Consider the following 12824-nt stretch of genomic DNA (forward strand, 5'->3'; position numbering starts at 1 on the left):
TTCAAAAATGCTTTTTTTTTCACAAAAAAAAAAAAAGCATCACCTCAAATTTTGTATTATTGAAATAATCGCTATCACACTGTACAAGAAAATTTTGATGCAAAAGTTTTGAATTATAAAAATTATTTTTACTTAAAATAAAAAAATAAAAATAAGTGCCATTATTTATATGTTAAATAATGTATTATAATATTTTTCAAAATATTACTGAAAACAAACCCCAAACTCCAATGTGCGTGATGCTCCAAAATATCTCTCCCATTTTATTTCCGAACTGTCTTGAAAGTCCACAAGACTTGTAGGCTATCCAAGAGTACATGAGATTAATGTAATTGTTTCGGCATGAAGCTGTTACAATAGCCTTCATCATATTATAATAGCTGTTAATTTAGACCCTGGAATGCAATGGTGATGCTCGGCGCTTTCCCAGCTTCCTGATGTTATGTCCCAAAGTGGGAACAACTTCCACTTCCGACATCACACCTGAATTAACCGACACATTAATTTACGTCAGGAAAAGCTGTCGACGCACACATTTGAAAGCACTAAGAGCTAAAAAACACATCCCATATGTGAGAGTGCAATGCCGTATTTAAATATCCGTACAACCTCGAACTTACCCATAGAAAGTCACAGAACCCAAGGCGGAGGAGAATCTGTATCTACGAGCCATCTTTTGTTTAGCAATCAGCTTGGTCCTCGTCAAAAAAGAGATAAAAAAGTTGGTCTACCATACGAGCCTACTTCAGAATGCCGAGACAAAGTATCTGAGAATGGCGCCCTGATTATTTCAGCATGAAGACTGCAACCATACTTTCAAGCTCATATCATTAGGTGATGATTGATTAGCCATTACAGTTAGGTATTGCAGAAGCCGGAAAAAACTTCTGATGGTCTGGTCAAGTGATTGCCACCTGCGAAAATGGGCCCTTTTCTTAAGTTATGGTCTACTTAGGCTTCATAAGAATCAACCAATGTATGACATAGGACTAGGTTTGATGCTTGCTGTTCAATTGATTGCCCCATGCAAACGTTTGCCTCATATCCCATCCTAAGATTGATAAGATACAGGGTGCAGCAAATCCCTCATGTATATGCTGTTTAACACGTCCAATGGATAAGATGGGCAACTAATCTGCATCAAACAATCAAATAGGCAACTAATTTCCTCATGCCTGGTCCATACTGCATGGGAGTGGCACAAAGAATTCTTAAATCTATAGCAATATGCTCCTTTCATGATCAAATTGATGTTGAGTTGTACGAGAACAAAGCATATCTAACTTAAAAAGTACAGATTTTGGCCTGAAGTCCAACCATGTCATCAACATAGTTCATAGTACATATCATTCCCATTACCATCCTACATCAATCCCTTAAACTAGCTCTTAAAGTCGCATGTTATTTCACATTAGTTTTCCTTTTGAGTACCTTGCCACCGAATTATACCACACTTATAGTAGATCAGCTTCACCAAACCGCAAATTTTGACAAGACAAGCAGCTTCTATTTTGGTCTCGCACAAGAAGCTTGGTTTACCATCCATTATCTCGGAAGAGTTAGCTGCCTTCCACCCTCCATGAATCGCACAAAGCTTGGTCTCGCACAAAGCATTCAGCAACAAACACAGTCACCAATGGTGAGTTCTGCTATAGTTGGTCCAAAGATAATATCTCAAATCAAAAACTGACAGCTATCCCAATTGAGGAATGGTTTCTCAGAAGAAAAGAATGTTGTAGCTGATTTACAGTCACAAGTTTTTGTGACTGGCAACTGCACCTTTCAAGAAAATTATCGGGTACTTCCATTATTACTTGATGATGCAATCCTGAAAACCATACGAGCAAATAAATTCAAAGTTTTATTCTCTACTGAACACACCACCATATAATACCCTCCAATAAATATGACCATACTATAGCAATCTGCCCCTCAAAGTTCATGAAAGGAATCACAGATCTAGTACGGTAGTTTTTAACCTCAGATAAACAAGGTGAAGTGTCACATATAGGTTTGACGAAACTAGATGTGTGACTGTGAATCTTTCCACAACAATTAAATTGTTATCAAAGTTACAGTCTTAAGGATCACCGAAAACAGAGAAAAATTCTATATCTAATTTTCTGATAATATTGTACATACATGTATGATAATAATCTACAATCTTGAGAAGCCATTAAGGGGCAAGTTCCCCAACTAAATATTCATATCTTCATTGGAATCCCTAATGCCAAAAGCACAGGATTTCTCATGATGAATCATGACCATTGGCAGTCATCGCAAGTGGTTGTGCGGCTCCTGGTTCAGCAGAATTATTCTGGAGGGGGGGAAAGCAGTTCAGATAAATAAAATGGGAAAGGCAAACTAATTCAGTGATTCTGAAAATAGGGAACATGTCAAACATAGAAAGGACCACGGAAAGAAAAAGTAAATCTACAAACACTGTATAGTGACAATAAACAGCTTACCCCTTCCTTGGGTTCTGCTAAGGCATTTGGAATGGTTGGAGATGGATTTTTTGAAAGATCCCTCATTATTCCCTGCAGGTCCCAAAAAAGTGCATATATTATGCATCCAAACATAGTTATCGACAGTCAGAGACTCTATACATGCAGTCAGTCCAGCATTCAGAAAAATTTAGGTCTCCCTTCACTTAAAAGGAAAATTGGCTAGCAGGACTTTGGTCAACTGGAAGTAGGGAAACCAACCCCGAGGCCCAACACCCACATATAAGTGCATCAATTTATCAAGAACCCATCAAATGCCAGCAGATAGAGAACACTACTCGAAAGGAGAAAAATGCCATAGAATTATTTTGAATCCTTGTAGCTCAAGAATCCTGCTTTTACAGGAAAAACTCCAAAATATAACAAAGATATCTCCATAGTCTTTAGCTACCACAGACCGACTTATGAAGCACATATAACAAAAGGATAAGTATTTTAAGAAACACCTGAGAGACATTTATGGAAAATAGATGGCCTTTATGAATTTAAATTTCAATAGGCTTATTTTTGTATTAGTTAAATTATTCCATGTTCCAGCATTATGGTTATGGATGTTTACAGATTTATGTGTGATTTTTTTTAAAACAGTAAAATATAATTAGATACTTGCAGCATATACCTATACTAACTTCTATTGCTAGTCTAATCCATTTTGATATCCATTGATATTAGATCATACATAGCCCTAATAGAAATATCTGGCCAATGATGATCCATAAAGCCAACCTCAAATAGTTGGCAAAAGGGTCGATGCAATAGCTATGGTACTAACATAAATTAAAAAGATACATAAGCGCGCACATATCTTTTCCAATATACATAGCATGCTAACACGTCACAATAGAGTCTGCAGAACCCGGAACTTTGTGCAAACGAACCAAACTCAAAAAAGGAACCTCTACCAGTTTAAGCCAACACTAATATTCTGCTGCAAGGCCTAGACCTGTCCTCACCAAGGTCTTCAGTTAGAAGAAAACTTCCCATTATTCTTCAAATAACATAACAAGGATATTCATGGTAATAAACAGCAATTGTACCAAGGTGTGAAGATCAATCAACCTGGGAAAAATCATAGCCAATCTGGAGGTCAAGAGATATGGGTTGTTTAAATAAGGGAGGCAACCATTTGATGATCTTACCAAGAAAACTTGATTAAAATAAGATCATACGATGGTATGGGCACAGACAGTGAAGACCTGGGGGGGGTCCAGTAATGAAAGGTAATTTAGTTTGTGTTGAAGGTTTAAAAAAAAGGAGCAGAAAATGGAAAACCTAAGATAATAGGATGGAGGTAGTGAGGAAAGACATGAAGCAACTCAGAAGTAACCCGAGAGATGAATTCTTGGCAAATGAGGATCCATAAAGCCGCCTCGAATAGTTGGGAGAAGGCTGCATGATTATGGTTATGCATATGGTTACTTTAATCAAGAAAAATCAAGATTTTTTTGCCACCCATTTATGATTCTCTGTATTTTTTCAGGCATGAAATGGGAACTTCAGGCAGAAAGTAAAAAGCAGGGTTCCCGTAGGTACCCCACACTTCAACGGATGTCTATAACAGCTCCAATAGAACGACTAACAAAAAGCTTTCACTAAACACAAAGATTAAGACTCCATGCAAGACTAAAAACGAAAAATGTTACATAAGAAGCCGGATCTGATAAACAACTGGCTTGTTCAATGATACCTTGCAAAATAAGAAAATTCTAGAATAATTCATGCGCTTTATGACTCTGTTTTGAGGGATGGCGATGGCGATTCCAAATAATATTATTAAATTGATAGTCATCATAATACATCCAACATCAATATGCATGTCCGGTTCATGACATCGACCATCATAGAATTTTTAAGCAAGGACTTATTATGTGATAATAATTCCAACCAACTTATCAACCAGAGAGCATCAAAATCGTACATCTCTTCAATCCCACATGCAATGCAAGTGATACATGTCAGTAACTTATATTTTTCAAAAGGACCATATGAATTAAGTGATGACAATTTTTACAGACTTGGTTTTACGACATGATAAATGCCCTGACCGCCTTAACAAGCAATCTTGTTATATGCACAGTTAGGAATTCCACATCTAAAAAGCAAAAAAAATAATATCGTATATTATTGCCCGCTATCTCCATTTGGGATAGCTACAAGACAGGTCCTATTGCCACCCCCTTGCGAGGCCTGAAAATTTTTTTGGGCTCCAAGCCTCAGCTCGGAAAAATTATACTAGGTCTGGCCTGAGCCCAATTAGAGCCCAAAGCCCTTAAAGCCTAAATGGGCCTGACCCAAATCAAGCCCAAGCAAGACCAACCTGAATCAAGCCCAATTTGGCTAGAGTACGTGGAAGCACAGGGGGACGAGGGTGAGGAGGGTGAAGGAGGGAGGGAGGAAAAGGTTAGGATTAGGATTTTAAGAGAGAGGAGATAGGGGAATCGGGGATCGTGGGAAGGTGGCAGAGGTAAGAGGGCGAAGGAGATGGGGAAGACGAGGAAGAAGGGGAAGAAGGAGGGGGTGTAGCAGATGTAGGGGAAGGGGTAGAGGGAGCAAATGGAGAAGAGGGGGCATGTGGCAAAAGAGTGGCAACGCTTGGAGGTGGTGGAGGGAAGGTGGCAGCAATGGAGGAAGAGGGGGTTGGATGGGAAGGTGGCGGTGGAGCAGGTAGGGGTGGCAAGGGAGAGAGGGTAGAGACTGGGAGAGATGGGGTTAAGAACAGGCATAGGGTACAGGTTGAAGAAACTAGGGTACACCATGGTGTTTGTGTGAGGTCTAAGGAAGCTAGGGCACGCCATGAGGGTGGGGATAGAAAACTAGGTCACAAGCTAGCATACTAAGTCGAGCTTTGATCTGGGCTTTACGGTCAAGATTTGGTTTCTAGATGCATTCAAGTTGTGCCAAGAATTGCCCGAACCAGCCCGAAACTCATTCAAGCTTTGGATTTCAAGACCGAGCCTAAAGAAGCTTGCCCAAATTGGGCCCATTTTGAATCAAAGCCTTACCCAAACTATTCTCTTTCATTAGAAAAAAATACCTCAATGCATGCTTTAATAATAAAGATGTCATAAACAATGTATTAATGCTCTATACGAATGAAGACAAAAATGCTTTATCCAAATTCAGCTCGAAGTCTAGTTATAAAAAGCAAATAATTGTTTATAAGTAGAATGCTTGGTGACACTACATATGAATCCAAATTTGGACTTTGGAGAAGTATAAGATGCATGAAAAAGTTCTCTATACATATTGCAACAATAAAAAAAGCCGTAGTAGTGAAAAGCAGTAACACTTGAGCAAAAAGGAAAATAGAAAGTCAACTTTAAAATGATTACCAGCAGAACAAATATAGAATAAAGTCCAGAGTACCAACCTTATTTGCCCACACTAGTCCACATGCATTGCATAAGGTCCTTGGTCCATCAGGTCCACGGCGCATCATTGGTGTAGACTTTGGACTAATGCCACAATGATGGCATCTGATTATATACAGAAAAAAAATTCAAGATCAGACCTTGAAAGAATAACACTGTTTTTATGCACTAAATCAGGAAAAAAAGGAAGCAATTATGATGTTCCAAAATTAAATCAAAACAATGCATGCATATAAAACCGAAAGGCAATTATAGGAATGCAAACACATAGAACACCTATTTAAACAAAAAAAAAAAGTAGCATAAGTCACAAAAAAGATCAACTCAGAAGGGACTATTATATAAGCACTGATTATTATTTAGTGAATCATCAGGATGGCACTTTAGAAGCAGGAGATGAAATGTAATCTAATGGCAAGACTGATGTCAGATGTTGACAGGTCTCGCCTAGCATCCAAGCAAACAGCTTAGGTTTGGTTCTCCACCAATGGATACTTGCCCAAGGAAGCCCACAAATACAACATAATTCTGGAATCCGTCTAAGTATATTTGTGTACCTCCCAGTTTAGCCGTATCTGTGATGCTGCTAAGAACATTCTAGTCAAAGATGCATGATGTTTCAAAAGCTTACGCAGATGCTGCAGGCGGCCGATTCTCCTGTGAACCCCATTGCTGGGTAGTATCCCAACTGGTAACACCAGATGTTGAATCTTCAGGCTTGGATTTGGATGATATGAATTGGCCCTTGTTTCGTTGCATCCTGAAATCAATTAGGAAAAGAAGCTAATTTCACTATAGAAAATGTATAGTAACATCAAAGGGCATCAAAGGATGCTCATCGGACTTTATCATGCAATAGTAAGAAAATGTAAAGCCCAACTATACCTCTAAAAAATCAAGACCCTTTGATGTAACAAATAAGAGATGGACAGCAATAGAATACAGTCAATGACAAAAGAGAAAAAAGAAAACTTAAAAATGTAAATCACAATATCAACAGGCCTTGAGAAAAAGTATCAAAATCAGTGCCCATTAATCTTTTAAAAATAACCAAATCAATGATTGACTTGGATTGTGAAGTCAAATATTGGTAATTATAATGCGATATAAGTTATTATTGAAGAAGAGTAGGTATTAAGTTCAGTGTCATCTTAACATTTCTGGCTCTAATCCCGTGAAGAAGTTTTAACATTTTAGTAACAACATCATATCATGATTAAAAGTAAATATTTCTCTAACAAACATTACTTCTAGCATCATATATACATCTATGCTTGAAAAGATCCACTTATCAGCTTCTTCACACAACAATCAACCCAATGCAAAAGATTATAAGAGTATCAAAGATCAACAAACCTAACAAGACACTAACTTCCATTCGATAAGAACATCACTAATAGAAAACACCTAAGATAAAAAGAAAAGTATTCACAAAACCAAGCTCCTTTAACAGATCCTAATGCAATAAAAAAAGAAAGAAACATGGATCTGCTGAATTCAATGACTCAAAGACTTGGATTAATCACAGCAAAGGTCCAAAACCGGAGTGCTTTTATGAAAAGCTTTTAGGGTCACCAAGTTTTACAATTTCGACGATGCATTCAGGCATACAAAGGTAGATTAGATATTTCAATTTTATTTATCTTTTAGACCTCAAAATAGGATTCCCGGTCAAAGTATGTTTCCAACTCAAAATCAAATGCCTTGGCAGATTAAGACCCACTAATGGAATTCTTTGATTTGAATATCTTAAAGCAAGCTTTTAACTTGAGTTTTTTTATAACCTTTGGATTTATTTCAGAGGCAATCTCTTTAATAATTTTTCAAGTCCATTTTCCTTTCTACAGATTATTATTTGTGTTGGTTTTGAAGCCTATGGGGATGTGCTTAAGCTATTTTCATGGTTATCTATAAAGAGCTCTATAGATATCCATTTTCTTTAAAGTAACAACATTTTTCAATATCTTTTGTTAGAAGTGCAAGAATGGTTCTCATCTTGTAATCAAGTTGATGTAAGAATGAAATCAGCGATGTAAGAGTTTTTTCGCTCTTAGTTGAATATCACTGTTGGTGAAATGCCGATATTTTATCTGGCAAAGTAAATCCACGAAAGTATCTCCTTTAGAAACTAACAAAAACATAATTTCCAAACTAAACCAAGGCAAGAACCTCTTTAGTAGGTAGAAATTAATGCAATTTCAGCATCTCTGAGCAACCATCTTCCAAAACACTATCAACTTAATGATAATTAAGAATTGAAGCATTAAAAAATGAAGGTAGAAAATAACAACAAAAATGGAAACAAGGCGTTCAAGGGAATGATCCAGCCTGTTAGGTGAAGCATCACGAAGATGGATAACAAGCCCTGATTAGGACTAGGGAAAAGGTTCCCAAAAGAAACAACATAGAGGCTTATGTTTTATTGTTGCAGCAACCATAATGCAAACAGATTTAAGTGATAACCCATGCATTTCTCTACTATGCATTGTTCCTTTCTTTGCATGCCTATCAAACTTAGAACCAAGGCTCCAATAGGGCTGCAAACAAGCCAAGCCAAGCTTTGGCTATCAATCATATAAGTAAGGTTTACAAGCTTGGTTCAGGCTTTGAGCTAACTCACCTGTACTGATTCGCATGTCAGTGGGGCTGGCAAACAAACCAAATCTATGTTCAGCGATAAAAGTCGATCTCTTTCTAGGTTGAACTTTGTTTATACACCAAGTCTTAAATGTAACAAAAGCTCTGCATATTTTCTACTCAAAAGAGTACGAATGAAATAGCTACCAAGCCTGGCAAGTTCACGAACATCTTAGTGCATTTGCAGCCCTAGTGTCAAATCTGGTATGAAATGGCCAGTGCCTCTAATATATGGAAAGGGAAGGCCAGTTGTTAAGAAACGTTTTAGGATAAAACCTTTGCTTGGTTGCCCTCTCTTATAGTCACCACTGTTTGTCATAGAGTTTCATGTCCATCAAGAAAAGTATATCCATTGATCCCTCAAATCCTACCAATAGGCTCCATGAGCATTCAACAAACCAATTACTGTAATCCAATAGATTTCCATGTTAACCTTGCCAAAAATGCAAGACCTCTCCTTTTCCAAATTTAAGAATTAAGATGCACCATAGTCTGACTATAAATTTGATTATTTATTCTCATGAAACGAAGAACTCGCAAAGATAATTTCCATCTAAGCCAAAGTCAAATCCACTCAATTCCTAAATATCGGTCACTTGTCCCTAAAACCCTAAAGCTCTTCAATGAGACCCCCCCCCCCCCAAAAAAAAAAAAAAGTGCGTTAGAAACCACAAAACCACAATGCCATCAAGGCCATAAATTTTCTAATCATATCAACCCAGAAATTTGATATAATATAAATAAGAAATTCCAAGCCATCTTATGTTTTAACATGCTTTTTACAACTAATTGTCAACCTAACATTAACCCTCCTCCATCTAGGCTCAAGACCTGCATCAACTGTGTTGAGCTGGACATCTAGTAAAACTAGGACAGCTAAAGAAAGGAATAAGCATGCTGAAGGAGCTGGGGAAGTTTCATTAATTTAAGACAAAGTGATGGAGTGGTATATGGTATGACTAATAAGCATATACAACGACAATCTGAAGTGCTTGAGCAAAGAGTGGTAACTGAATTTGTGTTGAAGGGTGTAGAAAAAAAGGAAAAGACCTAAAATTACATGAATAGAGGTTGTGCAAACATGGAAAAAGCTTGGGAGGAATGCTTGGCGGATGACAATCTATAAAGCCAAACCTATATAATTTGAACAAAGCTGGATGATTATGGTTATAGAAGAGAGAGAGAGAGAGAGTGTGTGTGTGCGTGTGTAGGTGCATGCCTCCAAGAAAGGAAGCTTTCTGTCTTCAATATTGTCAAAAACTCTATCAGGACTCCTAATGAAGACATGGAACGTCAAGATAAACATGTAGGGTATTGGCTCTTGCATTTTTGTCCTCCTAGACATACGGTTTGCATCAAAGTGCAACTTGGGAATTCCATCAGAATCTTCAAGATCTAATTTCTAGCTTAACCACAAGAAGCATGTGATGGTGATTTGAAAGATGATGATCAACAATCTTTATCTCACATCAATCTAAAGTTAGACATGTAAAAGTATGAGATACCTAATAATTAGCATAAAGTTTTAAAAAATATATAATAGGATTTTCTTGCCATATGTGTCCTCATACTTGGTAAACAGTTGTTCACCTAATATCAAGCATCATCTCCTCCTAACTGCATACATACATACATACATATATGACATTATCATAGAGAGACATGCTCTTCAAATAATAAAATGCTACTAACCATTTAATATATTTAATGACAGCCATTGCTGAAAGATGGCTTCTCAGAATTTATTTCATAATCAAATTACTAGCCAATCGCATGCTATTAAGTAATTCGTAAACCACGTATTAGATCCCAGGGATCAGCATCAATATAGCCTAAGTGAACTTCTGCATATGCAAATTTTTCATTCATAATTGTAAATCTCAGCTTATGAAGATGCTTGAGGAGGAGGAAGGGGGGAATAAGTAGCTTGAAGAAAAAAGAATTGACAAATACATGCAAAATGAAAGCAGTGCTTATATCATATGATAAGTCCTCCTACCTGAGGGCAACCTCTTTGCGAACATTGTATCGTATTCTCTTGTCAAAGTTTCGCTCTTTCCTCTTCTCGCGAAACCTCATCAGCGATGCGACTCTGTGAGGAAAGTTTATGCGCTGTGGAACATCAAAAGCAAACAGTACCTATTAAAAACTTCCAAAGTATTGACAGTATAACAAAGGAAAAGCTTGTCAAAAAAAATAAATAAAAAAAGAATACCCTATTATGCATATGGGGAGATGATTGAAAAGAATTTAAAGCAACGTTCATCTCGCGCCCTCCCAGCAACAGGAGCACGGCCTGAACCTAAAATTTTGATAGGAAGTCAGTAAATGGTTTGGGATATTCAAAGGGTACCCAAATTGGAAAGGTTTGATCCTTTGAAATGAAACAACGAGTATAGAACATCAGATGTGGTAAAAATGTCACCTTTTCGGGGGAGACGGAGTCGAACACATAGACCTCACCCTGGAACGAAAGTGTGAGCTGGTTGCCACCAACTTGGTGGGCAATCACCGCTTGAGGGTCCCCTATATTGCTCGGATCAACCAGACCATCCGTCTCCATGCCCTCGCCATCCCCGGCCACATCCCGATCCTCCTCCATCCCATGTACACCGACACCGATGTGGTGCTCCGCCGCCTCGTACTGCTGGAGAGCCTGCGCGTCGGCAGCGGCAATCAACTGCGACTCTCCGCCGCCTCCACGGCCGTCGTCTACCTGCGCCGGCATCGCCACGACCGGGAGGACATGGTGGGCAGCCACCGGCTTATGGATGTGATGGCCCGGGAAGCGGCCGCCGGCCGCCGGCTTCACGTCCACTGGTGGGTTAGGGTTTTCGCTCATCCCTAAAGCGCTCTCTCTCTCTCTCCTCACTCTCGATCCTTTACCCAATTTAGAAACTTTTTATAGAAGAAATGAACAAAAAATCAACAAATTGAAGATTGATTCAAAAAAGCAGACCGAATTCGGATTTTTTTATATATTTGTGGGATGGATTGATTCCTCGGAAATCAAAAAAACGGAAGCAAGTCTCCTCCAAAACCGCATTCGATCAAGGTTTCCGGACTGGGTTTAAAGAAAAGCCAATGCAGAAATCCTAGATTGGGCGATCAGTGATTGGTTACCGAGATCGGCGAATAGGGAACCCTAGAATTAGAGAGAGCGGGGGTTGGGCAGGATAGAGGGGAGAAGACTCACAAGAGGTAGGCATAAGAATATTACATGAAGATGCGCTTATAAATATTTGTATGCGGTTGATATGATCCGCCGTCCCGTTTCCTAAAACCAGATCGTACCTAGCCGCCCGCCCGAGGGAATAATTAAGATAGACTCATAGAAATTTACAAGCCAGATCTGCCGTCCAGGGATTTTTCAGAAAGATCTTGACCGATCATTTTAGCGCGGGTCCTTCTCTCCTGGATTCAAGTGAAACATGTGGAGCTCTGAGCACCCATGGACGGCAGATCTGACGTCCCACGTAAAACTTTTATATCGGCAATTTATAACTTATAAGGCACCGTCCTCACATAAATTTCGACACGAGATGTCATGACGTCACCGCTCGTACTCATACGATCTCGACTCGACCTAGCGTGCGCTCGCGTGCATAGAAACTTATATGCGGAGACATAAAATTCACTGCCGTTCGGTAAGTCGTCGCGCCATGGGAAGATTGACACCTTACCTTGACACATCAGGTTTACGTTATACATCTCGATTGCAAATTTGGAGGTGTAAATTGTAATAGATTCTTCCTTATTCTATTAGGAAATTACGGGAATGCCCTTGTTTGTTGCCGGTTAATGGGCCGCTCAAGCCCCGGGCTTTTGAGCGGGCTTCGGCCACCAATTTAGGCCTGGCCAGCCAGAACGACCAGCTCGACCTAATTTTTGTTTTCTCATAGCGTTTATTCATGTTTCCCATATTTAAAGACTTAATTGATAATTGTTGTTGATTGGCTAATTTAATGGGATAATAAACATTTTATAGGTTGTAGGCCATATCTAATTATTCATAAATAGCATTATTTTTAAAATTATTTTTAAATATTATTTGTATTTGAAAAAATGAAAAAATTGGTTAAGAAGCTTGAAGCCCGAAGCCTGATTAAAGAGCAGGCTTAGGGTTAAAAAATAGGCCCGAAGGCCATATCAAGTTGGGCACGAGCGAAAATAAATTGCATTAACTTTTGGGCAAAGCTCGGCTGGTGCCCGGCCCAGCAGGTCCACGAATAAATCTAATCATGAGCATGATTTTTTTTATGGGCATATCAGAGCATGATTAAAATGGATGGAGGTGAGGTGATGGCCA

General features: G+C 38.6%; 1 protein-coding gene across 2 annotated transcripts; it reads right to left on the reverse strand.

Annotated features, from left to right (window-relative positions):
* Nucleotides 1-1218: 1218 nt before the first annotated feature.
* LOC103701493 (GATA transcription factor 20-like) lies at nucleotides 1219-11731 on the reverse strand. 2 transcript variants are annotated; one of them, XM_008783567.4, is made up of 7 exons: nucleotides 10941-11731; nucleotides 10731-10817; nucleotides 10515-10627; nucleotides 6510-6638; nucleotides 5878-5983; nucleotides 2469-2540; nucleotides 1219-1828 (listed from the first exon to the last, which is right to left on the reverse strand). In XM_008783567.4, the coding sequence occupies exons 1-7, from the start codon at nucleotides 11355-11357 to the stop codon at nucleotides 1811-1813; spliced, it is 942 nt and encodes a 313-aa protein (XP_008781789.1). In that variant the 5' UTR covers nucleotides 11358-11731; the 3' UTR covers nucleotides 1219-1810. The 2 variants fall into 2 exon arrangements, with proteins under 2 accessions (XP_008781789.1, XP_008781787.1); XM_008783565.4 differs by lacking the exon at nucleotides 1219-1828 and adding an exon at nucleotides 1964-2317 and having other exon boundaries at nucleotides 10941-11730.
* Nucleotides 11732-12824: the final 1093 nt, after the last annotated feature.

Source organism: Phoenix dactylifera, chromosome 1 (genome assembly GCF_009389715.1).
Source record: "Phoenix dactylifera cultivar Barhee BC4 chromosome 1, palm_55x_up_171113_PBpolish2nd_filt_p, whole genome shotgun sequence".
Classification (NCBI taxonomy): domain Eukaryota; kingdom Viridiplantae; phylum Streptophyta; class Magnoliopsida; order Arecales; family Arecaceae; genus Phoenix; species Phoenix dactylifera.